Source organism: Tachysurus vachellii, chromosome 10, assembly GCF_030014155.1.
Source record: "Tachysurus vachellii isolate PV-2020 chromosome 10, HZAU_Pvac_v1, whole genome shotgun sequence".
NCBI classification, from domain to species: Eukaryota; Metazoa; Chordata; class Actinopteri; order Siluriformes; family Bagridae; genus Tachysurus; species Tachysurus vachellii.
Genome location: NC_083469.1, coordinates 2,413,249 through 2,437,500, shown reverse-complemented (window position 1 = coordinate 2,437,500; position 24,252 = coordinate 2,413,249). Strand labels below are relative to the sequence as shown.

Here is a 24,252-nt window from a genome sequence, read left to right as displayed (position 1 = left end):
GGAACCATTACTTGTGGAATATAATTGAAGAGAAATTTAGGCTTGTAGATTTACTATACAGCTCCTGACTGACTGACTAGTGTGTCTACTACTTCTTCTTAACTAACTATCATGGCAAATTTTTAGCCTATAATCTGTTTGCGTTTAACTTCTTCTTCTTTAGTTTAGCTCGATAGCAAAATTGCCTTAACGTATGGCTAGGCTCATCGTCATGCTTGCTAATTCTTTCTGAGGTAAATTTGTAATGTTTATTACTGTACAGCTAATCATGTGACTAGATTCTCTGCTAACTGCAGAATAATTTTACGTACAGTCAAAATAATATAATTTTTCTGGCTCGATAGCTTCCAATAACAGACTGGAACATTTTTTTTGTATGACGGGAGGATTTTACAGCTTCATGCTTTGGTTATGAGGCATTACGCAATGCTAATTAGGTCAATAAAAGGGGTTTAGCATGTAAACGCTTTTGTTTTTTCCTTCCTCGTGTCTTCTCTCTTTCACACTCTGTGTTGTTGCTATGAGGAAGTCATTGTTTTGTGCTGAGAGGAATCTGCACCATGTGACCTAATTTTCTGTCTGAATCAACATGAAGGAAAGAAAGAGAATGAGAGAGAGAGTGTGAGTGTGTGTGAGACCGAGAGAGAGAGACCGAGAGAGAGAGAGAGACCGAGAGAGAGAGAGAAAAAGAGAGAGACAAAGAGAGAGAGAGACAAAGAGAGAGAGAGACAGAGAGAAAGAGAGAGAGAGAGAGACGAAGAGAGAGAGAGAGACAAAGAGAGAGACAGAGAGAGAGAGACGGAGAGAGAGAGAGTCGAAGAGAAAGAGAGAGAGAGAGACGAAGAGAGAGAGAGAGATGAAGAGAGAGATGAAGAGAGAGCGAGCGAGACAAAGAGAGAGAGAGAGAGACAAAGAGAGAGAGAGAGAGTCGAAGAGAGAGAGAGAGAGAGACAAAGAGAGAGAGAGAGAGAGAGAGAGAGAGAGAGACGGAGAGAGAGAGACAAAGAGAGAGAGACGAAGAGAGAGAGACGAAGAGACAGAGAGAGAGAGAGAGAGAGACGAAGAGAGAGAGACAAAGAGAGAGAGACAAAGAGAGAGAGAGAGAGAGAGACGAAGAGAGAGAGACGGAGAGAGAGAGGGGATGAGATTTGAAATACTGTTTCTCAGAAAAAGTTCCTGGATGAACCTACTACATTTAATTTTTGAAAGTTTGTCAGGTTTAACAGACAGTGAGGGAATGTTTTCCGTTTCCTCACCATGTCACTCTTTCCGTTATCCTTTTCTTTCTGGAACAGACTGGAACATTCCATTTTTTTGTATGATGGGAAGATTTTACAGCTTCATGCTTTGGTTATGATCAGGGGCGTCACTAGGCCCTTTTTAGGGGGGCTTTAGTTTACATATCTGCTAAAGCCCCCCTAAACTTCTGCCCAGCCCCCCTAAAAAATTATTTGATTAATTCTTTTTTGATCGCTTCAGTCCCCTTTAAAAACATTTGAAGCGGCGACAAGCTGCGTCATGTTTCGGCTCCTCCCCTGAACCGAGTCTGCGTGGATTCAGCGCGTTTTTCGGCCGCAAGGACGGCGTTTGTGTTATTTTCTGGTTAAACGTTGGTTAAAAGTTTATTTTATTTTGTCAAAAAAGTTCCTTATCTGAGGTTTTTATGTGAGCATAGAAATGCAAACAGTAAAATGTTGTGTTTGTACTGGAAACGTGTGTATGTGTGTTTGTACAGTGAGTAATGAATCAGGAAGTCTTCATTGTAAAAAAAAAAAAATACATTCACAACTCAAAATTTTCTAGTGACTGGTCACATCTAAATGTTTCATTTTTTACAGTGAAATACAGGGAATACAATGGAATAGTGGATTGTAATAAGGTAATTATATAGTATACAATAGTATACAACCCTACCCTGGGGGCTGAGCCCCCCTAAAATGAAAATTCTAGAATCGCCCCTGGTTACGAGGCATTTTATTTGTGACAAAGATACGAAGATTTGCGAAAACTTCAAATCATTCTAATAAAATGAAAGCTTCTGGTTACATTGAACAGGCTTGTTAATAAACTACTAACTCTCTGGTCTAATTAAGCAGGTTTGCTAGCGTGCTAGTAAAACCTGAATTCAGGCTTTAGTTAGGAAGTATTGTTAGCATGTTAGTAAACATCAAACTCAGGGATTAGTTAAGAAGGTTAGCGTGCTAGTAAATTTAAACTCCTGGGTTTATTTAAGCTTTGCTAATATGTTAGTAAACATCAAATTCGGTGTTTATTTAAGCAGATTTGCTAACATGCTAATACAACTTGTACTCATTGTTTAGTTAAGAAGAATTGATAGCATGCTAAGAAATATACTCAGGGTTTAGTTAAAGGTGAGGTCTCCGATTTTTGAGAAATGCTTCAGAAATCTGAGTTGGAACGACAAACAAAACAAAAATCAAAACAAACGTGTAGCCAATGAGCAGAAAGGGGCGTGTCTTGTCAATATGGGCGGAGAGAGTGTTCAGTGCGCATGTGTGACGTTAGCAGAAAGCGGTTTTAACATTGACATGGAGGATAAAAACAAAGAAAGAAAGAGAAGAAAGACTTACGATAAGGTAAGAAGTAGGACGTGTTAATATAGGATCAGCTTTCCAGCGCTGGAGAGAACTGAAGGAGCAGGAAGTTGGTCACATATTCACAGATTGGAGTTTCCTGAGTCAATAACTCCTGAGCTAAACGCTGTTACTACACAAATAACACCTCTTTTCTATCGTAGTAATGTAGAGACGCAGCTACAACCGTGTTTTGTGTAGTAACAGTGTTTAGATCAGGAGTTATTGACTCGGGAAACTCCAATCTGTGAATATGTGACCAACTTTACTTAAGACGCCGAGGCGCTTTTTTCCTTCTCGATAGGTGAGTAACGTTGGTTTTGTTTTGTTACACAGAACTAATATATGTCTTTGTCCTTTACATGATTATGCTTGTGTGTCATTTTTGCTTGTTTTGTTTATCTGCAATCGTATTGTTCTTCCCTTCAGCTATGATAAAGACACATTTCTTTCTGTTAGTTGCCTGGGTTACGTATGTATGTGTGGGCGGAGCTATCAATACAGGGGTGGGACCCATTTGGGTTAGGGGCGTGTTTGTTTTGGTGATTTTAAATGGCGACATTGGCTTTCAAAAATCGGAGACCCCAAATTTAAGCAGATTTGCTAGGACACATAAAATTCAAGGTTTATTTTTTTAATCCATGTTTTATTGCTTACACACACATCTGTAGTCAGTACAGAAGTAAACAGGGAGCGGTGTGTGTTGTAGGGATTATGAGTATGTGACGTGTCGGTCAGCAGGATTGTGTCCTGATGTTAAACGAGAGGAAAACACACAGAATGGAATATATTATATAACACATTCAGCTGTGTGTAAAGCACTGAAGCGCTGTCAGGGAAACCCACAGAGACATGATGTAATGGCTGCTATGAGTCAGAACGCATAACTTTTTAAAGCCTGATACAACTCACTCAGCCTGAATAAAGGGGAGTGAGACAGAGAGAGAAAGACAGAGAGAGAAAGACAGAGAGAGAGAGACAGAGAGAGAGAGAGAGTGAGACAGAGAGAGAGAGTGAGACAGAGAGAGAGAGAGTGAGACAGAGAGAGAGAGAGAGACAGACAGAGAGAGAGACAGACAGAGAGAGAGAGAGAGTGAGACAGAGAGAGAGAGAGTGAGACAGAGAGAGAGAGTGAGACAGAGACAGAGAGTGAGACAGAGACAGAGACAGAGAGTGAGACAAACACAGTGAGACAGAGAGAGAGTGAGACAGAGAGAGAGAGACAGAGAGAGAGTGAGAGAGACAGACAGTGTGAGAGAGAGACAGACAGTGTGAGAGAGAGACAGACAGTGTGAGAGAGAGACAGACAGACAGAGAGACAGAGAGAGAGACAGACAGACAGAGAGAGAAAGAGAGATGAGGGGTTTACGGGACGTAATTCACCACAGATAGCTTCTCTTAAATATGAGGTGTGTGTGTGTGTGTGTGTGTGTGTGTGTGTTTAGCTCAGTAAAAACTTTTGTTAAAAATTAGATGCATTTTAGACGTGTATTTGTTTTATGGAGGATGAAAAGGGTCAAAGACGTCCACTTTTGTACTCAATAAACGTGTTTCTGGCCTGTAACAAACACTAAGATTATAATAGTCAAATAAATTAAAAGATAAATCAAAAATAGTTTTTTATGTTTTTATATTAATTGTGTGGCTCATCACTGTTTCTAAGCATAAAGGGAAAAACAGATATTCCTGTCACTCTGGGGATATGTGGTGCCCACCAAGACACAAACACACACACACACACACACACACACACACACACACACAAATTACAGATGTGCTCTGTAATGTCAAAACACAGTAGTAAAAAGACACAAGTATTCTGTAATGTCAGGGATACAGTAATCTCTTGTAATTCTGTGTAAACAGCTCTCTGTGTGTGTCTGTGTGTATGTGTGTGTGCGCGCGCGTGTGGGTGGTTGTGTTATGTAAGTGGCACGTCCAGAGTTGCACAAAGTGAATGTAGATCAGTCAGAAGCAACCTAAGGCTAGAAAGAAACAAGGACACACACACACACACACACACACCCCTTCAATGTTTCTATACTTGAGTTTTATTCAACAGTGCACAGTCCTGAATAGCAGCCTGTGTGTGTGTGTGTGTGTGTGTGTGTGTGTGTGGGAGAGAGAGAGAGATTGTGTGGGCATGTTTTTAGCAAAAGGATAGGAATAACAGCTTTGATTGTAGTTTTTACTTAAAAAATAAAAAATTGTTTTCTTTTGCTTACTTATGGTGTAGCATTACATTAACAAGCTAATTAATAGTTAATCTGTGGAAGGTTCTCACATGGATAGTAGTGTGTGTGTGTGTGTGTGTGTGTGTTTAAACAACACTTCACACCACTCTCAGCCTCTGCCTTCTGAAGAGAATGAAGTTGGTCATCAATGATTTATTCATTCCTATGCCACACACACACACACACACACACACACAGTCCACCTACACACACTCATCAGTCTTGCCATTATATTTTTGTGTGGACATGTGTTTGTGATAAACTGAGCTTCTAAATGCAGTATTTCAAAGAGTCCATGAGAGCGATGATGATGATGATGATGAACATTGAAATATGTTGCTTTACTCAGATGTCTGCTTTACATTTCCATCATTCAAATTTATAAAGTATAAATTTTGATCCTGTATAGAACCAAAACCAGGAGTAACTGCAGGATATACAATTTACACACCCACCCACACACACACACACACACACACACACACAGTCCTTACTCATTATTCCTGATTTTATCTGATCTTGAAACAATCATATCCAAATTTCTCCATCTGGTTCCTTTTTCATCGTTTTCATCTTTTTCTTGTGTGTGTGTGTGTGTGTGTGTGTGAATTCGATCACACGTTCTTTTCAATAAAAACTCACGTATTTATAAATCAAGTTTTCTTTATTCCTGACTTCATATACAGAGCTCACAGAATGACCAGATTTTTTTAGGGAAGAAAACAAAAGTAAAAAAAATTGCACATGATTATTTTATTTCGCAGTAACATCAGACAACAATCTTTAAATCTTTAAATCAAATTCAGGAAATGAATTCTTTCCCTTCTGGCTTTTCTTTCTTTCTTTCCGGGATGTTGGATAACTGCATCCTTCTGAAGTTTGTCCTTGTATTTGAATAAATTAGGGCGTGGTTTATGCAAATTAGATGGATATATGGGTAAAGTGGGATGTGTATTTATTTACGTACGAGATGTAAATAAATGATGAATCGACGGAGACTTGTAACATTTGTGCTCAAGTCACAGATGTGTGTTTTTTTGTTCTTCTCGCAGACGGTTCATGGGATTCCTCCAGCGTGCGGTTATTGAAGCTCGGTGTGCTGCCGGTGAAGGCCCTGCTGGCCGTCGGGGAGTGTGTGTGGGCCTCATCGGGTGGACACGTCTTCGTCATCGACGCTCTCACACACACTATGGAGGTAAACGAACATCCTTCTCCGTGCCCGGGTTCAGGATGTTGTGGTTGGGATGTTGGGCAGAAACTGGAGTCACTAAGTAACGACTCTAACGCTACAGTAAATCTGATAATCAGCTAGAAGACACGAGGCGTCGTCCGATGTTGACAGGAACGCTAACTCGGAACTGAAGAAGTGTTACGCTGTCTGTGTTGTGAAACCGTCAGGACTCAGCCCGGACTTTTGATCACGTGCGTTTGTTTTTGTTCCATGTCACGTGTCTGCCCCGCCCTTGTTTACTCCTCCCCGTCTCTACACACCTGTTCCCTATTGTTAACTGTTAATAGTATTTAACCGTGCCGCGTTGCCTTGAGCAGCAAGGAATCAGGATGCACTTATTTCCAGGGATTTCAGAACAGCGTAACAGATATTGCGTCATCGCGTAGGCGTGGCCTATTTGATAATCTAACCCTAACCGTAGTTTTTGGTTGTTTATTTGTTTTCTAAAATAAATCTACCTGTATGAATGTTTTGTCCTTCGTAGTATCCTCTTTTTCTTGAAAGAGGGCGTTTTTCCAAGACCTCCGGAAACACGCCCAGTTTACGTCGTGGTAACGAACCCATAACGGATTTCGTTATGATTCGTGATAACGGAATCATCGTCATTGTTTCCTCGTCTTTTGTCCTGTCGAGTTTTCTGTTCCTGTTTTGTGTATTTTAGTTATTAAACAGATTTATTTGAAGCGTATAGTATCAAAACGTATAGTAGAGTACAATATACAGTAAAGTAGATTGTGGAAGAAGAGCGGCGTAGACTACGATAGAGTACAGTATTGTAGAGTAGAGAAGGTTACAGTGAAGTAGAGTAGTGCAGACTATAGTAGGGTACAGTATTGTAGTTTTGTATAGTAAAATGGAGTACAGTAAAGTAAAAAAGATTGGAGTAGACGAACAGAGTACAGTATTGTACAGTACTGTAGAGTATTGTACAGTACTGTAGAGTAGAATAGACAATAGTAGGGTACAGTATTGTAGATTATAGTTTTGTATAGTACAGTAAAATAGAGTACAATATTGTACAGTAAAGTAAATAAGATTGGAGTAGACTAAGAGTACAGTATTTTAGAGTATTATAGAGTACAGTACTGTACTGTAGAATAGAGCACAGTATTATACAGTATTTTAAAGTAGAGTACAGTAAAGTAGCAGTACAGTATAGTAGAGAAAAATAGAGTACAGTAAAGTAAATAAGCTTGGAATAGACTAAGAGTACAGTATTATAGAGTAAAGTATAGAGTACAGTAAAGTAGCAGTACAGTATAGTAGAGTATTTTACAGTATAGTAGATAGCAGTACAGTATAGTAGAGTATTTACAGTATAGTAGAGCATTTTACAGTATAGTAGAGTATTTTACAGTATAGTAGAGTATTTTACAGTATAGTAGAGTATTTACAGTATAGTAGAGCATTTTACAGTATAGTAGAGTATTTTACAGTATAGTAGATCGCAGTACAGTATAGTAGAGTATTTTATAGTATAGTAGAGTATTTTGCAGTATAGTAGAGTATTTTACAGTATAGTAGAGTATTTTACAGTATAGTAGATTGCACTAGAGTATTGTACAATATTGTATAGTAGACTTAAGGAGTATAGAGTAGAAGAGCAAAGTATTTTACAGTATAGTAGATTACAGTAGAGTTTTGTGTTGTACAGTAAAGACCTACTTTATTAATCCCCAATGGATAATGCAGCATAAATGGCTGCCCACTGCTCCGGGTGTGTGTTCACGGTGTGTGTGTGTTCACTACTGTGTGTATGCACTTTGGATGGGTTAAACGCAGAGAACGAATTCTGAGTATGGGTCACCGTACTTAGCCGTATGTCACGTCACAGTAACACAATAAAGCCACAAAACACTGAAAAACACCACAAACAAAGAAGGAAGGAATTTACACCTTCACAACTTTCTCAATCATTAACAGATTGAGTTTTCTGTCCAAACTCATCCAAAGCAGTAAAATGTCCCTCCTCTTCCTCACTCAACGCCGTGCCACATTCAGCATGCAGGCATGTTTACTTCTAACCTGAATATCACACAAGGCAGCTTATGACATCGTAAATCATGTGTAATTCACTACACACTCACACAGTCACCTCTACTGTACCCAGGGTCTGGAGACCGTTCACATTTTTCTGTCAGCTCTGGTGGATGAGTTTAAGCTCAGGTTATATAATCAACATGGTGATCGCTTTAATGTTTTCCTTCTTCCTCTCGGTCGTGGTGGGACGGTGTGGAAATCTCACACACTTTTATGCACCATTTTGCTGATTGTGTTATCGACCTACTGTTACACTTGTAAACAGAAAATTGGGTGGTGACTGTGAGACATCGATTCGTGAGAGACGGCTCACCTCACGAGCTCGACAGCGAGCTAAAAGTCCGTCCGATCACCCGACAGCTCGATCAGATAATGTTTTGGACATTAACACATACCTGTGTGACAAACTAACCATTGTGCTGTGGGTGTCTCCTGTGTGAGGGTTAAGGGTTTGGTTTCTGAAAAGCGTTCTCTGATCCGCAGCTGTGTGTTCAGGACGAGATCAGACATGCACGTCTCAGCAGTTTTTAGAGAAAGGCTCAGATTTCCCTTCCTGAAGAGTTACAGACTGACCAAATGCTGAAGCTGGGGTGAGGAATCATGACTCTGGGTCTTGTTTATCAGCTGTGTGAGCATGCAGGTTAGTGTGCAGGTTTCAACACATAAAACGTGATTGATCAGGTTGTGCTTAAGGATGTGCACTAAAATCACTTCACACTCCTGACCAAGAATATGCAGGAACCCCTAGTGGTAGAAAAGTGTAAACTTATTAGAATGTGCTCCAGTCTTATCAGCACAACTGATATAGTGAAGGAGGTGTGGCCTCTGTACCTGTCAGTCTTAATGAAGGAGGTGTGGCCTCTGTACCTGTCAGTCCTAATGAAGGAGGTGTGGCCTCTGTACCTGTCAGTCCTAATGAAGGAGGTGTGGCCTCTGTACCTGTCAGTCCTAATGAAGGAGGTGTGGCCTCTGTACCTGTCAGTCTTAATGAAGGAGGTGTGGCCTCTGTACCTGTCAGTTTTAATGAAGGAGGTGTGGTCTCTGTACCTGTCAGTCCTAATGAAGGAGGTGTGGTCTCTGTACCTGTCAGTCCTAATGAAGGAGGTGTGGCCTCTGTACCTGTCAGTTTTAATGAAGGAGGTGTGGTCTCTGTACCTGTCAGTCCTAATGAAGGAGGTGTGGTCTCTGTACCTGTCAGTCCTAATGAAGGAGGTGTGGCCTCTGTACCTGTCAGTTTTAATGAAGGAGGTGTGGCCTCTGTACTTGTCAGTCCTAATGAAGGAGGTGTGGCCTCTGTACTTGTCAGTCTTAATGAAGGAGGTGTGGCCTCTGTACCCATCAGTCCTAATGAAGGAGGTATGGCCTCTGTACCCATCAGTCCTAATGAAGGAGGTGTGGCCTCTGTACCTGTCAGTCCTAATGAAGGAGGTGTGGCCTCTGTACCTGTCAGTTTTAATGAAGGAGGTGTGGCCTCTGTACTTGTCAGTCCTAATGAAGGAGGTGTGGCCTCTGTACTTGTCAGTCTTAATGAAGGAGGTGTGGCCTCTGTACCCATCAGTCCTAATGAAGGAGGTATGGCCTCTGTACCCATCAGTCCTAATGAAGGAGGTATGGCCTCTGTACCCATCAGTCCTAATGAAGGAGGTGTGGCCTCTGTGTCTGTCAGTCCTAATGAAGGAGGTGTGGCCTCTGCGTCTGTCAGTCCTAATGAAGGTGTGGCCTCTGTGTCTGTCCATCCTAATGAAGGATTTGTTACCTCTGTATCTTTCAGTCCTAATGAAGGTGTGGCCTCTGTGTCTGTCAGTCCTAATGAAGGTGTGGCCTCTGTAACTGTCAGTCCTAATGAAGAAGGTGTGGCCTCTGTACCTGTCAGTCCTAATGAAGGTGTGGTCTCTGTACCTGTCAGTCCTAATGAAGGTGTGGCCTCTGTACCTGTCAGTCCTAGTGAAGAAGGTGTGGCCTCTGTGTCATACTCATGGTGAAAGACCCTATGTGGCCTCTGTCAATCACAATGAAGTAGGTCTTACCTCTGTGCTTGTTTGTCCTAATCAAGGAGGCATGGTCTCTGTCCTTGTCAGTCCTAGAGAAGGAGGTGTGGCCTCTCAGTCTATAAGTCTTAAATAGTGTATTTTAAAGTGAAAAAGGATTAACTGAGTACTACTTTAACTTGAAATATATTTGTCCTGTGTGTTGTACAGCACCAGTTGGAGGCGCATCAGGAGGAGGGAATGGTCGTGTCCCAAATGGTGGTAGCTGGAGTGGGCATCTGGATCGCTTTCAGCTCAGGGTCCACACTCCGCCTGTTTCACACTGAGACACTGGAGCACCTGCAGGACATCAACATTGCTACACCTGTCCACAACATCCTCTCAGGTAAACACACACACACACACACTTCATTTCAGGCCCAAACATCCACCACTGAATCTAACAGATGGTGAGAAAGTGGATTTGAGGTCTATATAAATAACTACTGATAAATAAAACTTCACCATATCAGCAAATACACACTTTTAATAAGTTTATAAAAAACGTCCGCCATACAGGTAGCTGCAAACGAGCTGTTACTATAGAAACGACAACGTATTACAAAGAGAGCATTAATATAAAGTTGTGGTTAATCAGCATCTTCAGAATTGGGAATTAAACATAGTGACTGTGTGACACTTTTTTAAACAACGGTTTAGCTTCTACTTCAGTCGGCAGACGCAATGTACCCTGTTTTACTGTATTAGTTATCTGTAATAAAGCCACCATGTTGCCCTTCGTGACATTACGTCTGTGAACACACACCTGTCCAGAGCTGCCTCTATCATAAGTACACCCCTCACCTTTAACCAGGTAACACACACTTAGCTAATCACCAGTGAAACACTCTACACTTTAATCCAAACTACACAAATGACACACTGCAGGTGTGTAATAACACACACAGTATAATTTCTCCTGACATCATGAGATTGTTGTCTTTTTAAATGCTCTCATTTGCTCCTGAGTCACTACAGGGGTTTACAGTGACACAACGCTTCATGTTTAGTTATAACTGCTTTCTGCTTCACAATGAGCTAAATAATAAATCAGTTGTATGAACGTCAGGATTATAACTGTAAAACAACGTTTGGGATTGAACGTCGTTCATAAGCTCTTTTTGATCAGTAAAGACTACTTTGGAATAGTTGAATTGTTAGGAGTGTGTGTGTGTGTGTGTGTGTGTGTGTGTTGACGAAGTGTGTTTGAGATTAGGTCACAGGCTTGGCCTCATTTTTTTTCAGCTCTATTGTAATCTCTGTGTGTGTGTGTGTGTGTGTGTGTATGTTTGGGTGTGGTGTTTGATGAGTAAGCAGTAGTTTTGGTCTTTGAATCTTTTCTCACGTTATCATCTCTGGACTTTACTCCCAGTTTTTTTCTCCAATTTAAAAACAATAATAAAAATAATTCAAAATAATATATATATAATATCATTATTTTTAGTAAGTTACCCAACGGCACACAAGACCAGGTGTAATAACAGGCATTAAAATAAAACACTGACATCAATAATATATTAATATTCATAAGAAGATAATTATGTAAAAGCATTAAAAGTGACTGAGGGATTTCTTTTTACTCAGGTTTTTTGTGAACAAATTTAAAATTAGTTTAGGGGATCAGTCTAATCCTGAGTCTGAGACAGAGTTTCAAGAATCTCCTGAGGAATCTTGTTCGTTACCACAGGCAGTTACTGCTAGCATGTGAACATAGCTAACCAGAGTCTCATACGCACTAAAGTCTGAACAAACATCTAAAACAGGTAAGCTAGCGTGCCTGAAACAGGTAAGCTAGCGTGTCTGAAACAGGCAAGCTAGCGTGTCTGAAACAGGCAAGCTAGCGTGTCTGAAACAGGCAAGCTAGCGTGTCTGAAACAGGCAAGCTAGCGTGTCTGAAACAGGCAAGCTAGCGTGTCTGAAACAGGCAAGCTAGCGTGTCTGAAACAGGCAAGCTAGCGTGTCTGAAACAGGTAAGCTAGCGTGTCTGAAACATTTACATTTACATTTACATTTACAGCATGTGACAGACCCCCTTATCCAGAGCGACGTACATAAGTGCTTAAATCTCTAACATTGAATACATTAATGCTGGCTCACTAAGTTACATACTTAAGATACCATGAGTTTAAAACATTTGTTCAAAGTTACAATGAAAGTGTCAAAGGTGGTTTTTTTTTTTTTTTTTTAAATGCAAAAGATAAAAGAAGTGCTAGTTGAAGTGTTTCCTGAATAAGTAGGTCTTCAACCGCCACTTGAAAATAGCCAGTGAAACAGGTAAGCTAGCATGTCTGAAACAGGTAAGCTAGCGTGTCTGAAACAGGTAAGCTAGCGTGTGTGAAACAGGTAAGCTAGCGTGTCTGAAACAGGCAAGCTAGCGTGTCTGAAACAGGCAAGCTAGCTTCTCTGAAACAGGTAAGCTAGCGTGTGTGAAACAGGTAAGCTAGCGTGTGTGAAACAGGTAAGCTAGCGTGTCTGAAACAGGTAAGCTAGCGTGTGTGAAACAGGTAAGCTAGCGTGTCTGAAACAGGTAAGCTAGCGTGTCTGAAACAGGTAAGCTAGCGTGTCTGAAACAGGCAAGCTAGCGTGTCTGAAACAGGCAAGCTAGCGTGTCTGAAACAGGTAAGCTAGCGTGTGTGAAACAGGTAAGCTAGCGTGTGTGAAACAGGTAAGCTAGCGTGTGTGAAACAGGTAAGCTAGCGTGTGTGAAACAGGTAAGCTAGCGTGTCTGAAACAGGTAAGCTAGCGTGTCTGAAACAGGCAAGCTAGAGTGGCCGGAGTTTTCTAAAAGGTTCTTTCCCAGCATGCAGTGTGACTGACTGAACTAGGAGCAGAACGCTCATCCCATTAGCAATAATAATAACTTGCTGATGAGTCGCAGCTCAGAGTTTTGGACAGAATGAAGCCCTGGCAGCTGCCTGTGTTTGAGATGTGTGAGGGTTAGGATTAAAAGCGTGGGTGTGTGCACGTGTGTGTTATGCCTGTGTACATGTTTACTGTACACTGTCCCTGTGAGCGAGCTGTTGCTATAGTAACGATGACACTGCAGAAGGAGACTTGAGCAGTGTATGTGTGGAGACTCGGTGATCTGTCAGGACAGGTTCAGATCCCCTTCGTAACAAACTGTAAGGTATGCGTGCTCGTCCCTGAGCCGTGTTCCTTCTTGTCTCAGAACAGCGTAGAGGCTCAGAGGACAGGAAGTAACCCTACAGCCGCCTAGAGGCATTTCCTGAGCAGAAGGTTGACTCTTCGCTTCTAAAGCTGCGCTGAAGTATCACCAGGAAATTAAAGCTTTCCAGTTTTCATACATTTTCATGAGATGTTCTCTAGTTTCAGGAAGAAGGAGGGTTTGTCTATGAAATGGAACTCAGAGTGGAAGGTTTCCTTGGGTTATGACCAGCCATGGTTTGGATTCCTGAGGAGGGTTTGGGATCATTACCAAACATCTGACTGAGGTCCAACGTTCAGCCTAATAAGACTTTCCCAAATGTGTAGCCAAATAAATCCTCGACCCAGAACGACCTCCAACTGTGTCCGTCTGTGTCCGTTAGAGACGATCAGACGTCCATTAAGGCGTCTTCGTCTGCAGCGCCGTGTTCCCTTTTAACTCCTCTTTTTATTAGCTTTGTTTCAGTGATGTGCTATTTTAGAAGGCTCACTTTTACCTTGTGGTCATGAAGACATGGTAATGATCACGTGAGCTTTGAGAAAAAGGCTTCAAATCATCTCCAGCTCTTGTGTCATTGCTACTCAGCTGTGAATTTCCCACAAGGATTCTGGAAACAACCGGAATAAACAAACAGATGCTTGGTGATGTGGTCTAGAGAGAGACCGATACCTTGGTCAGAAGATAAGCTAGAAAGAAATGTTGAGATATCATGAGATTATTGGGAATCTAAGACTGTAATTGTTGAGGAATTGATGTTTGTGGCTTTAAAGGTGGGGTCTCCGATATTTGAGACACGCTTCAGAAAACTGAGTCGGGACGACAAGCTAAACAAAAATCAAAACAAACGTGTAGCCAATGAGCAGAAAGGGGCGTGTCTTGTCAATATGGGCGGAGAGAGTGTTCAGTGCGCATTTGTGACATTAGCAGAAAGCGGTTTTAACATTGACATGGAGGATAAAAACAAAGAAAGAAAGAGAAGAAAGACTTACGATAAGGTAAGAAGTAGGACGTGTTAATATAGGATCAGCTTTCCAGCGCTGGAGAGAACTGAAGGAGCAGGAAGTTGGTCACATATTCACAGATTGGAGTTTCCTGAGTCAATGACTCCTGAGCTAAACACTGTTACTACACAAATAACACCTCTTTTCTATCGTAGTAATGTAGAGACGCAGCTACAACCGTGTTTTGTGTAGTAACAGTGTTTAGCTCAGGAGTTATTGACTCGGGAAACTCCAATCTGTGAACACTCTCTACGCCCATATTGACAAGCCCCGCCCCTTTCTGCTCATTGGCTACACGTTTGTTTTGATTTTTGTTTTGTTTGGTGGCCAAACAGTTTTCAGAAGCATTTCTCAAATATCTGAGACCCCACCTTTAAGCCTTGTTAGATGAATTTGTCCTTGTTGAACTTTAGACTACGTCAGGGTTGTTTTCAGGCCTTGGATCTCAGCCCATGATGAAAACACGATGTGGAAGGTTTAAATCTCGTGATTTAAAAGTGATGTGAAGTAAAACAAAACATCTCCACTTTGCTTGACATATTTATCAACATCCCAAAAAACTACCAATGAATGTTGAAGCTTTTAAGAGCTAAAAGTTCCGTCGTCTTTCCTTCTTATCTTTGAACACGGGATTTATTTCCGATTATTAGTCCATCTCTGCACAGTATGTTCTTCATCACCGATTCCTTTCTGCTGCTTTTTTCCTTTTAAATAAAGAATGTAGGTCTGTTTCTACTCCGCTGCTCCCCACGCCGTGACCCAGCGCTGATCCGTCTCCGAGCACAAAGGAGATCAAAGCTTTTAAAGCCGGCTCAGAGACGAGCTCGGGGCATGTTGATATCGGTCAGAGTTTTCTTTGGAGCTCGGGAAATCTAAATATTATGGACCAGGAAACAGCGATTCTTTGTGTTGCTTTGCTGGCTCAGGAGAAGTTTTTCTCCAATCATGCACCAAATAATAAAGATTTAGTGGTTGCTCCTTTACTTGAAGTGTTAAGGCTTTGAAATGCGAAAGTTACAACAGAAGATTTTGAAGCGTGCACCAGAAGATGTTCTTGGAGAACTTTTAATCCTTGGAAAACTCCAGCACTAACAAAGCTCTCCACGTTTTATAATCCATGAGTCGTCACGAACAGAAACCGTTTAATAAAACAGTTGCAGAAATGCTCCGTCGTCGACGGACGGACGTTTCCTACTTACCATCTTTCCATGAAAACACTTGGCTGTGTATTTCTGTGGCCTCTCAAAATGAACACGCAAGCGAGTCTATTTTTGCCTCCGGAGGATGTCACGACTCAAACACACCAGCATGTAGCGCAGGCCAGAGACGTTCCAAATATTCTTCTGCCACCAGAACGATGAAAAGACAAGCTGTGTAATAAATAGATCCCTTTTTTTTTCAGACTGTTCATACTGAAACCTCTGTAGCTCAGTCAGAATCCTGGGTTTGTGTGGTCAGAGGTTTCACACCGCTCCTACTGCCCCCCCCGGGGTTAACACTGAATCCTGGCTCTTCAGAATCTGCCCTTGTGTCACACTGTACATTCCTAAACCCTGCTGTAACCTTCTTCTCATTTGCATATTCACGCATCAACAACCCTGATTGGATAAATCCGGCGTGCGACCGCTTTAAATAACGTCTCGTCTCACGCTTTCACGTCAGTGAGGGAAAAAAGTTCGTCTCTGTGCTTCTGCACCCGAGCAGCTTCTGTTATCTTTCACAGCTTTCTCATCTTTTTTGCTCTGTTTAACTTTGTCCTGTAGTCCACCAGACGTTCCTTCGTCCGTATCCGACTTCCTCTAATGTTTCAGCGTGACGTATTTCCCCCTCTCTACACCGCGCACTTCTGTGATGTTCAGTGTTTTGTCTCCTGACTCTATCTCTCTCTCTCCCTCTCTCTCATTTTCTACCGCCTATCCGAACTACCTCGGGTCACGGGGAGCCTGTGTCTATCTCTGGCGTCATCGGGCATCAAGGCAGGATACACCCTGGACGGAGTTCCAACCCATCACAGGGCACACACACACGCAAACTCTCATACACTCACACACTACGGACAATTTTCCAGAGATGCCAATCAACCTACCATGCATGTCTTTGGACCGGGGGAGGAAACCGGAGTACCCGGAGGAAACCCCCGAGGCACGGGGAGAACATGCAAACTCCACACACACAAGGCGGAGGCGGGAATCGAACCACCAACCCTGGAGGTGTGAGGTGAACGTGCTAACCACTAAGCCACAGTGAAACCCACCCCGACTCTATCTACAGAGTCATTTTTGTTAAGTGTCTCTACGTCCTGGTTTTCACCTGATACGAGGCACAGAGGCGTTTCTGTTGCTAAGCGACCAGCCCTAACATTCTAACAGCGCGTGGTTTCACACTGTACACCTTCAACACCGCCGTGTAGAGTTAACACTAGTAAGTCCTAGGGGAAAAGACCTGCCTCATGACCTCACTTTAGACCTGCCTCATGTCCTCACATTATTATTGTTGTATAAATCTGAGTCAGTGGGCCTTCTGTAGCAGATCTGCCGTTTGAACAGATTTTCCAGATCATTGCTAGCAAGGAATTAGATTTTATGTAACTGGATCTTTGAAACATTTGAAATAAATCCTTTTTTAATGCAGGTCTAAGCCTTCATGCAGAAAGCATGTAAAAGAGTCCTTTTAGCTTTTTCTTTTTCACTGCACACTCTGTTGAATGGCACGTCTTTCTCCTGCCAGCTGCTTCAGCCGGTCTTCGTGTTCCACATGAATGAGTGATGGAAAACACTCCTTTAATTTAAAGTCCCAGTGTTATTAAAAGGTGTCTGGTCGATAATACAGAAGGAATAATCTCAAGACTCTGCATTTCCACATTAAAGGCTTTGTCAGCCGTTACAATCGTTATTGTTGGCTCGAGCTCCGTTCCCATGGCCAAGCTAACGATCTGTGATGGCGAGTGACACACTAGAAGGGTTTGTCCTGTGTCCTGATGACCAACGGCTCTTGTGTTGCACAACTACATGGTGCGCTGGTGACTGATTTGTGGTTAAGGAAGGGGGAAGTGGTGGACCGTCACATTGAGCCTTCACACTTTAAAGGCTTTTAGCTTTGCTGAGCAACCAAAGAATAAATTCTGCACAGTTTGTTTATAACGTAACAGTACAGTTCAGTAGATCTTTCCCGTTACATTCCAGGCAACGATGTGCTTTATGTTCCTCTTACGTTACTGCACCAATTTTTCTCAGCACGTTAAGATCGGCATTTGCTCGACATTTTCCAGTCAGTTAAATCCTTCGGTCCGTAATAAAGAAGTGTCTGTGTCTGGGATGAAACCTTGATGGTTGGAGATGTATTTTGCAGTCTCTCTTTCTCTCTCTCTCTCTCTCTCTCTCTCTCTCTCTCTCTCTCTCTCTCTCTCTCTCTCTCTCTCTCTCTCTCTGTCTCTCTCTCTCTCTCTCTCTCTGTCTCTCTCTCTCTCTCTCTCTCTCTCTCTCTGCTTTATTTGCAGCGTTTCCTTCGTTATTGCATGTTATCCAGTTTCAGAAGGTTGCCTCATGCCTCATAATGAAACTTCAGTTCAGTTCAATGAAGGCATCTGGGTGAGAGTTGGGAGCATTTTCTCTTCCTTTTTTTGTTATTTAAAACTGAAGCCAGGAATGAGAAGTCTTCCTTAGGAGAGAGAGAGAGAGAGAGAGAGAGAGAGAGAGAGAGATTCGGGTACAGTTTCCCTGGAAACCAACCATCCATCACCATAGTTACTTACCCACACATACTCTAACAGCCAAGTTCCTCCTACGCGGCCTGGCTCGAGTGATCATCGCTATTCAGCACAGCTACAACTTCATCCCTCGTGCTGTTTCGAGAAAACATTACGTTTCATCCTTCCTTCTTTCCTACATTCTTTCCTAGGTCAAAAGTCATTGAGTTCAAGGAAAATCAGACCTGATCTCCTGTTAGATTTTATCAGCTGGACAGAAATCAGAATATAGATTTAGATCCCAGTTTAACAAGAGAGCATAGCGAGGAAAACCCCTGAGAAGAGACGGTGAATAAACCTTGATAGTAACCAGACTCTGAAAGAAACCCGTCCCATCTTATTATATCTATGGTGTCTGGGATCTTTTAAAATGAACCAAAACTGCTTTTCTTCTCTGTGCAGGTCATCAGAGGGTTTCTGTGAGCAGCCTGCTAGTGTGTCATGGTTTGCTGATTGTGGGGACAAATCTTGGGGTGACGGTGGCTCTGAGCGTCCCCCGACTACAGGGCATCCCCAAGGTCACAGGTGGGTACTTCTTATATTATTATCTACTGTATATTCTGCTGATTGTGTGATCCAGACTGTCTGAAGATATGCTGAAGATATGCTGAAGACATGCTCAATCGAGACAGAAACAATCAAGTTCCAATCCACAAACCCTTCACGCTTTCATTTCGAACCCCGTTAGAGGTCAACTGATGAAAATGACGTTACATACATTAGTTATGTAACGTCGCAGTGCTTTAATACTCTGGTTAATGCTTTCAGAAGCTGGAGCTCACTCTAATCCTCAGATTCTCCAGTCCTTACATAGACACTCGGCCCCCAACACTCGGCCCCCGACACTGCTTGTGGGGATAAATAATAATAATAACAATAATAACAATAATAATAATAACAATAACAACAATAATAATATAATAATAATAACGAATAATAATAATAATTATTATTGTTGTTGTTGTTGTTATTATTATTCGTTATTATTATTAATATTATTATTGTTGATAATAATAATAATAATAATATTATTAACAACAACAATAATAATAATAATAACGAATAATAATATTATTATTAATTATTATTATTGTTATTATTATTATTATTATTATTATTGAGAGCAGCAAAATGGCTACAAATAATATGTAAAAGTCAGATATTTTAAACCTGTCTATCTGTTTGAGCTGAACACATTTAAAAGGAATAAAAGCTTCAAAAATGTCATATAAAAGATATACAAAAGATTTTCATGTACTAGAATACGACGTTGTAGCTAGTTATGCTAGCATTATGCTAGCGCTCTGCCGCACAACGAGCACGAGTCACTAATTTACTGACTTTAATTTAAGTAATAATTCATCCTGAAATTATATTTCTAAAATATTTCTAAAATGTAAAAATAAAAATGATGTATGTGCTGCTACAAACTGGAAAATCTATAAAAAAAAAAGCATTTTTGTAAAAAAAAAAAAAAAAAAAAAAAAGGGTGGGGCAAGTAAATTGTGGATACAGAAACACAGAAGAATTTGGTGTCAGAACAAAGTTTGGTCACAGCTAACTGCTAGCATAAAGAGTCGCCACTGGATCCGTGCTATTTTCATCGTGCCGTTTTGAAATAAACGAGCAGGTGACCTTTCAGCGCTAAGGGGGTTAAAGTGTCTCCAGAGCACATCCTGTAATTATTCATTCATCCCTCTCGGCCCCTCTATCCAGCTCTGACTGCGATACTGAGCGCTAATAGCGTTAATCGCTTCAGGGTGCGTCGCGGTGGCTGGACGGCTAGTTCTCTACCGTTTCTGCTGAAACCGAGTTATTTCACACGCTCTGATTGGGACTCCGGATGCTGAGAGCTAAATAGAGCACACCCTCAGTTTAAACTGGGATTTGTCTGTCAGGATGTCTGCTCGGTAAAGAATGTGCGGTGGAACATGTGCTAAAGACACACGAATACGCTTCATCTCGAAATGAGATCTAACAGGCGGGAAAAATAGACGAGAGATAAACTTCCTTCACAGTCCAGAGCCAGTACGCTTCAGTCATATGGGTATAATTACGCTGTAATAGAGACTGTCACGTGTCGGTGTTGGGGTGTGTGGGGGGGTGTGTTTGCTAGGCACCACCGAAGAAGCAGAAACAGAGATTTTAGTTTTATAAAAGCTTATAAACTCATAGCAAATACCACGCCCACCACATTGACCAGAGAAAACCCCGCCTCCTGTTAGCCTTAAGCGATCAACGCTAGTTTGGATTTGTCTTGCATTTCTAAAACTAACCGAATCCACCCGGCTCACCGACTCACGAAGCTCTAACGTAAGCTCGCTAAATCGTTTCTAAATCCTGTTACGCTTTCAGATTGAACCAAGGACGCTTTCTGGATTTTGATTGGTCAGAAGGTGTTGATTAGTTTTCTATAACAGCAGCTATGCTAATGTTAATGCACTCGATCGGATACGTTAGGGTTCCCACTGGTTTTAACTGTAAATGGATACTAGAGGAAAAGGAACACAACGTAAATGAATTAGCTCCAGATATTTATGCTATCATTACTAGCGAATAGTAGATATTGTTTAAAATGTACAGGAAAAATCTCTTCTTATAATTAGCAGACGTGGTGTTGTGTTATAATTAATATCACTGTTAATGTGAGCTCCAGAACATTGAGAATATCATGGTGGTCACTCCACAGGACGAGGTATGGTGTCCTTCCACGCTCATTACAGCCCTGTGAAGTTCCTCATCATGGCGTCGCCCGTACGGAACGCTGTCCCCACCATCAGCGACTCAGCCAGTCAGCGTGTCCCTGCACCAGAAGAGGACGGCTGTCCTGACGGAGACGGCATCCATCCCGTCCCCATCCGCCAGGACTCGCTCTCATCTTCCCGCAGCTCCCTGGAGCACGGGCCAGAGGATGGCGCCATCTACGACCTTCTCAGTGACCCGGCGTTCTCCCAGAACACAAAGCGCAACACTCAGCGATCGAACCTCAGCTCGGTGCTGGTGCTGTCCGGCGGCTCGGGCCACAGAAGAATCAACAGGAAGAGCAAAGCGGCGCGACATGAAGAAAACCTGCCCACGGTCATGGTGTGGCAGATCCCAGTGTCTGAAGTGTGATCCAGGTAAAGACTGGAGACTTTACATCAGTGCTGCATACTACAACTGCTCCTACTACTACTGTCCACTAATACTGTTAGTACCACTACTGCTGCCAAAACTAGTACTAAAAGTACTGTTACTAGAAACAACAGTATTACTATTATTACTTCTGCCAGGACCAATACTACTAATTTACTACTACCAGTACTACTAAAGTACAAATAGTACTAACCCTCCAATTTTAATACTATTAGTACTACTTTGAATACAAGTTCTCTAGTACTATTACCACCAATACTAATATTATTACTACGAATAATAACAGCAATAACAGTAATGTGTAAAAACAATAATAATAATAATAATAATAATAAGGGGGGGGCGGTGGTGGCTCAACTGGTTAAGGCTCTGGGTTGTTGATCGGAGGATCGGGGTTCAAGGCCCAGCACAGCCAAGCTGCCACTGTTGGGCCCTTGAGCAAGGCCCTCAACCCTCCCTGCTCCAGGGGCGCTGTATCATAGCTGCCCCTGCACTCTGACCCTGACCTCCTCAGTTGGGGTATGTGAAGAAAAGAATTCCACTGTGTTGTAATGTATATGTGGCGATAATAAAGGCTTCTATGCCCCGTTCTGTTCTGTTCTAATAATAATATTAACAGTAATAATAATAATTCTAATATAAAAAGTAGTAATAATAATAATTATAATAATTATAATAATATTAAAAGTCGTAATAATAATATTAACAGTAGTAATATAATAATAATAATTATTAGTATTATTATATAACATTAACAGTAATAATAATTATAATTATAATAATATTAAAAGTCGTAATAATAATAATAATAATAATAATAATAATAATAATAATAATAATAATAGTGTTTAATTTGAGTAACACAAAATTAAATGGACCAGATATTATTTTGGAGATATTTAGAAGAAAAAAATCAATCAATTTTTTTTTAACCAGAGTCAGTGTTTATTTTTTACATTTGTTTTTAATCAATTTTTCATGTTTAATTCATCTTTTTTTTTTTTTTTTTTAAACTACCACTGCACTATTATATAAGGTTTATAATGTACCTGCAGTGTTCACTTCTGCTCTTGTGTTCTGTCCATCCAGGATGAGGACTGTGGTAAGGACGATGATGATGATGATGATGATGATGATGATGAGGAGGATAATATTTCATGGCCTGATGTAATTCCTGTGCGTTTTGGAGGTGTTCCCCTCCTCTGTACTGTACGTGTGTGCAGGCTCTACAGACTCAGCATTGGTGTAAACTCTGACAGAGAGGAAAAAGGAAAGAAGACGAGCTGGACGATTGATCTCGCTGATCACTCCAGCACCGTGTGTGTGTGTGTGCACGTGTGTGTGTGTGTGTGTGCACGCGCACGCAGTGTCACCAGTGGGATCTGTAATAGCAGAATCTTAATGGACGACTTACTTGAAAAGGCTCTTCGTGGGAATCTAAATCACTGCGACACCACTGAACATTCATTCTCCTTTTCTTCTGTGCTAATTGAAGTAACACCGCTAATGCAAAGGTTTCTTTTCATCTTTAGCTGCCGTGTGCTTATAATTCTTAATTCCACTTCATATTTATATATAAAACACTCTGAAAGTTTAGATTTTATCCTTGTAGTTTAAAAAAATTTGAATATTTCAAAGTTTTCTAGAAACCGAGTGCAATCCGAGTGAGGGACCGAACTCACTCACTGTTGTTCACTTTAAGTGAAGTTCACCGACGCTCACGAAGACGGCACAACGGAACACCGTGCAAAGTAAATCTGTACATTTACAAATTTTGAAGTGTGTTTAAAAAAAAAAAAAAAAAACTTTTTAGAAAATTTGCTGCTTCACACCAGTTGTTTTTCATAGAGAAAAAATTCTATTCTGTCCTTATACTGACATAACCAAAAAAAAAAAGTGTGAAATATACCAAAAAAAATCTAAAACGTTTTGTCTCCTCACCAAAAAAAAAAAAATAAATACTGGGGTGAAGTTATACTTAGTTGATCCTCTTAACCCACACTTTTTTTTTTTTTTTTTTTTTTTTTTTTTTTTTTTATTTTTTTAAGGAAAAATCCCCGGACGGAATTTCTGGCTGGCCAGATTTCCTACTCCATATTAAACCCCGACAGATTTATTTGACACCATTTTTTTTAGAATTTATCCACATATGGGTATTTAATACGCTGGAGGAAAAAAGGAAGCATTATAAGAAAAAATCAGTATCGTTTTGATGTTTTGTTTTTAACTCATCTTAATATTTGTGCCTTTTTTTCTAACGTCTGTTATGTTACTTAAAGGAAAATTTGTAAAAGTTTTTTTGTGTTTATTGATTTGTGCTCTCTTTATCTGTCAGACGAATAATAAACGTAGACGCCTGTGTCTGTCTTCCCTTCACTAGCATGCAGCTTGTTGCTTGTGGGCGGGGCCTGTACAGGTTGTTTGTGGGCATGGCCTGTACATGTTACTTGTTGCTTGTGGGCGGGGCCTGTACAGGTTGTTTGTGGGCATGGCCTGTACATGTTACTTGTTGCTTGTGGGCGGGGCCTGTACAGGTTGCTTGTGGGCGTGGCCTGTACAGGTTTATTTTTTATAACTGATAAAAGTCACAACCTCTGAAGCGGATTCAATAACAGCTGAAAGTGTGATTAAAAAAAACTGATGTTAAAAGCTAATTAAGTAACGTGTGAATCGTTTGGTTTTGAACGCTACGTTTTTCATGCTAGTTTCATGCTATGCTTTCTCAGATTGGGATTAAATTTGCAAAGCAATCAGCTACAGATACTCAACAGAGACACCAGAGCGCTCAGCTGCTTCTGTCTACCCAAGCTTTAATTCTCCACTTTATGTCTCCATACACATGGAAAGAGCGATCATTAGCGATCATGCTAGCTGTTATGACAATAATAATAATAATAATAATAATAATATAATAATAATAATAATAATAATATAATAATAATAAGAGGAATATGATAATAATAATAATAATAATAATAATAATAATAATAATAATAATAACATGATTCTTGACAATAAAGTTCACAATTGTCAGAGACTACCAGCAGTATGGGATTATTGCAGTTAAAAAAAAACTGTT

The 24,252-nt window shown here is 40.9% G+C and overlaps 1 protein-coding gene across 1 annotated transcript in view; it reads left to right on the top strand.

Annotated features, from left to right (window-relative positions):
* Positions 1–23,549, top strand: part of arhgef10 (Rho guanine nucleotide exchange factor (GEF) 10) — a 78,834-nt gene extending 55,285 nt beyond the window's left edge. Inside the window, exons 23-27 of the mRNA XM_060879644.1 lie at positions 5,881–6,023; positions 10,298–10,472; positions 18,441–18,563; positions 20,728–21,157; positions 22,263–23,549. Of these exons, the coding sequence (XP_060735627.1) occupies positions 5,881–6,023; positions 10,298–10,472; positions 18,441–18,563; positions 20,728–21,152 (866 nt within the window). The 3' untranslated portion in view covers positions 21,153–21,157; positions 22,263–23,549. The remainder of the gene's footprint in view (positions 1–5,880; positions 6,024–10,297; positions 10,473–18,440; positions 18,564–20,727; positions 21,158–22,262) is intronic.
* The last annotated feature ends 703 nt before the right edge of the window (positions 23,550–24,252 follow it).